At 61.4% G+C, this 3609-nt stretch overlaps 1 protein-coding gene across 1 annotated transcript; it reads left to right on the top strand.

Annotated features, from left to right (window-relative positions):
* Positions 1-1541: 1541 nt before the first annotated feature.
* FAM43A (family with sequence similarity 43 member A) lies at positions 1542-2846 on the top strand (the record flags this gene model as incomplete). Its single annotated transcript, XM_080695621.1, has 1 exon — positions 1542-2846. The coding sequence occupies one exon, from the start codon at positions 1542-1544 to the stop codon at positions 2844-2846; it is 1305 nt and encodes a 434-aa protein (XP_080551747.1).
* Positions 2847-3609: the final 763 nt, after the last annotated feature.

Raw genomic sequence — 3609 nt, 5'->3', positions numbered from 1 at the left:
GGATAACTGGTTTCAAGGTAGTACAAATAAATAAATAAATAAATAAATAAATAAATAAATAAATAAATCTTTGCCCATTTTAATAGGATTTCTTAATAGAATGTAATTCTGAAAATAATACTTAACATCATCTACTGTTCTCAGAGAGCTGTCACACAAGGAAAAATAAAATACCAGTATTTCCCCAACCTTTTTGCAGAGGAAATTATAGTCTACAATTTCAGCTTCCACCACCTCCTCCAGAAGTTTCGATCTAGGCATACATTTATTCAGTGAGTTGCAATTCAGCCTGGGGGTGGAGTGTCAGAGTTCAAGTTCCTTTTGCTGCGGGGTAACCCTAGGTATTCGCGGTTTCCGTTCTTGAAAGAGATGCTGATAAATTTGGGATGTAAATGCCTGATTGGACGGGTCTCCTCCCTTCCTCGACCAATGCCTAAACCTGGATCGCTTTAAGAGACCAGGAATCCGTCGGGCGTCGCAGCTCCAGGCGGATCCTCTCCTCTGCTCCTCCCCTGTCCCCGCGCGGCGAATGGTTCGCGCCGGCCTATATTTACCGGAGATCTTCCTCCCTGACCGCAAGGATGTGAGGCGGGCGAGCCGGCCACCGCTCGCGGGACTGCAGAGGGCGCGCTGCGAAGGCGGGCAGCCGAGCGAGGAGAGCCCCGGAGCGGAGTTGGACAGCCCGCCGCGGGAAGAAATGAGGTAGCAGCCGACCCCGGAGCCGACCATGCGTGCCCCCCGACCTCGGAGCCCAGCGCTGCCCTGGCCGAGCCAACCCGGACAGTGAGCCGGCCGAGCGCGAGTCCCCGGCGTCCGGCCCGGCGAAGATGCAGTGAGCCGCGGGGCGCGCGGGCCAGCCGGACCCACTCTGACTGCACTTTGGGCGAGCTGCTGGTTCTGGGACCGCCCTGTCGAGGGGCTCCCGGTCCCCGGCACCCTTTGGGGGTGGGGAGCGCCGGCCCCTGGGCGCGCTGCTGTAGAGTTCCCGCGGCTCCTGGACCCGGGCCGGGGGTCGTGTGTGAGTGTGTCAGGGGGCCGCGTTCACGCTCGCCGGAGTTCCTGCTTAATCTCGCACCATCCCAGGTGCTTTTGCCGGGCCTCACTGTATTTACTTGTACGCGCGCATCTTAGCTTTTAAGCTAAGACATTTTCCACTCCACTTCGCTCTCCTTCCCTTTTCTCTCTTTTTGCTGCTTGCCTGAGACTTTTTGCCCTCGTCCTTTCTCAGCCTGGGGTAAGTGTGTGTGTGTGTGTGTGTGTGTGTGTGTGTGTGTGTGTGTCCGCGCGCGCGCGCGCCCCCCTCCCCCCAAGCTGAATTATTATTTTTTTTCTCGGTTAACAATTCCAACCTATCCCCCGCGGGGTTCCCAATCACTGTCCGTCCTCCCTGCCGTCCCTCCCCTAGCTAGCCCTGGGCCGCTCCCAGCAGTTTTATTTTTTGTTCTTGTCCGGGCCGAGCCCGGTCGGAGCTGGTGGCTCAGCGGGGCTCACACCCGGCGCTCGGCCGCCGCCGCCCAGCCGCGCCGGGGTGCCCTCCGGAGATGCTGCCGTGGAAGAAGCACAAGTTCGAGCTGCTGGCCGAGGCGCCGCCGCGGCAGGCGTCCAAGCCCAAAGGCTACGCTGTGAGCCTGCACTACTCTGCGCTCAGCTCGCTGGCGCGGGCGTGCCCCGAAGGCGCGCTCAGCCGGGTGGGCAGCATGTTCCGCTCCAAGCGCAAGAAGCTGCACATCACCAGCGAGGACCCTACTTACACTGTGCTCTATCTGGGCAACGCCACCACCATCCAGGCGCGCGGCGACGGCTGCACGGACCTAGCGGTGGGCAAGATCTGGAGCAAGAGCGAGGCGGGCCGTCAAGGCACCAAGATGAAGCTGACGGTGAGCGCGCAAGGGATCCGCATGGTGCACGCGGAAGAGCGCGCGCTGCGCCGCCCGGGCCACCTCTACCTGCTGCACCGCGTCACCTACTGCGTGGCCGACGCGCGGCTGCCCAAGGTCTTCGCCTGGGTGTACCGGCACGAGCTGAAGCACAAGGCCGTGATGCTGCGCTGTCACGCCGTGCTGGTGTCCAAGCCAGAAAAGGCGCAGGCCATGGCCCTGCTCCTCTACCAGACGTCGGCCAACGCTCTGGCGGAGTTTAAACGCCTCAAGCGGCGGGACGACGCGCGCCACCAGCAGCAGGAGCTGGTGGGCGCTCACACCATCCCCCTAGTGCCGCTGCGCAAGCTGCTCCTGCACGGACCTTGCTGCTACAAGCCGCCGGTGGAGCGCAGCCGCAGCGCGCCCAAGCTCGGCTCCATCACCGAGGACCTGATCGGCGAACAGCAGGAGCAAGAGCTGCAGGAGGAAGAGGAGCACCCCGAGGGCTGCCTGGAGGAGGAGGAGGAGGAGGAGGAGGAGGAGGAGGAGGAGGAGGAGGAAGAGGGCCGTGTGGAGGAGGGGGATCCAGGCGAGGCCGAGGCCGAGGCGCAGAGGGCACTGGTGGTGGCCATGCACTTCGAGTGTGGGGACTTGCTGGACACGCTGGAGAACGGCCGCGAGGAGGCGCCGGGGGGCGGCGGGGTGTCCCTGGGCCCCGGGGCCGGTTCGCCGCCTCCGCTGCCCGGCAGCGCCTCGGACATGAAGGCCCAGCTGTCGCAGCTTATTAGCGACCTGGGCGAGCTTAGCTTCGGCAACGACGTGCGCACCCTGCAGGCCGACCTGCGGGTGACGCGCCTGCTGTCGGGCGAGAGCACCGGCAGCGAGAGCTCCATCGAGGGCGGCAGCCCCGAGGCCGCGCCTGCCCCCGCCGGGGACCCGTCCAGCCCAGCCGCCGGCGCCGGCCCCAACGAGCCCCGCTCCGGCTGAGCGCCCGCGGCTCCCCTGCGGGCCGGGCACCTCGTGCGCCCCCAGCCCAGTCCGGCCACCGCCGCACGCCCTGTGCCTACGCCCGGGGGAGGGCACGAGGGCGCCTTCGCGACCCCCGGCTCCCTCCTCGCGCTCCAACACGGCTGTGTTCTGTTTGAGGCCGTTGCGAGTGGGGCCTTGGGGAGATGTGAGAGGAGAAAACTGCGGAGGAGAAAGGGGCAGCCGTCGCGGTGGGGGTGGCGGGAGGCCGGCTGAATGGAGTTCTGAAAAGTCCCGGCCAGGCCAGCGTGAGGCGCCTGCCCTCCAGTTTCCTGTTTGTGCGGCGGCCGGCCTGAGGAGGAGGGGTTAGCTTCCTCTCCCACCCCTCACTGGGAGCCGCGAGTGGTGTCTTTGACTTGTCATTTGAAAATCACTCTCGGTGTTTGGGACTTTAATGCCCCACAGTTCTTTTTGGTGTGAGAGCTGGGGCTGTTTACCTCAGACTCAGACTCTTGAAATTCTGCCAAATTCCTCAAATAACTGTTGGGGGGTTATGAAAGAAAGTTGCATTTTGTTTACAGTTAGTTAAGAACATCTAATATCTAAAAAAAGGAATTTTCTTTTAGAAACACACACCTTCCTCCTGCCCCAAAGATCTCACTCCATGATGCTGTGTAAAATATTTTTGCACTGTTGTGAAGTATTTTTGACTTTTTTTTGTACATATCTGTGTTCTCAGAGCTGAATGTTTATATATCTTTTGCTGTGCAAAAGAAACATGTAA

Source organism: Muscardinus avellanarius (genome assembly GCF_963383645.1).
Source record: "Muscardinus avellanarius genome assembly, chromosome: 5".
Lineage (NCBI taxonomy): Eukaryota > Metazoa > Chordata > Mammalia > Rodentia > Gliridae > Muscardinus > Muscardinus avellanarius.
Note: the sequence above shows the minus strand (reverse complement) of the source record. Positions and strands in the feature narration are given on the sequence as shown.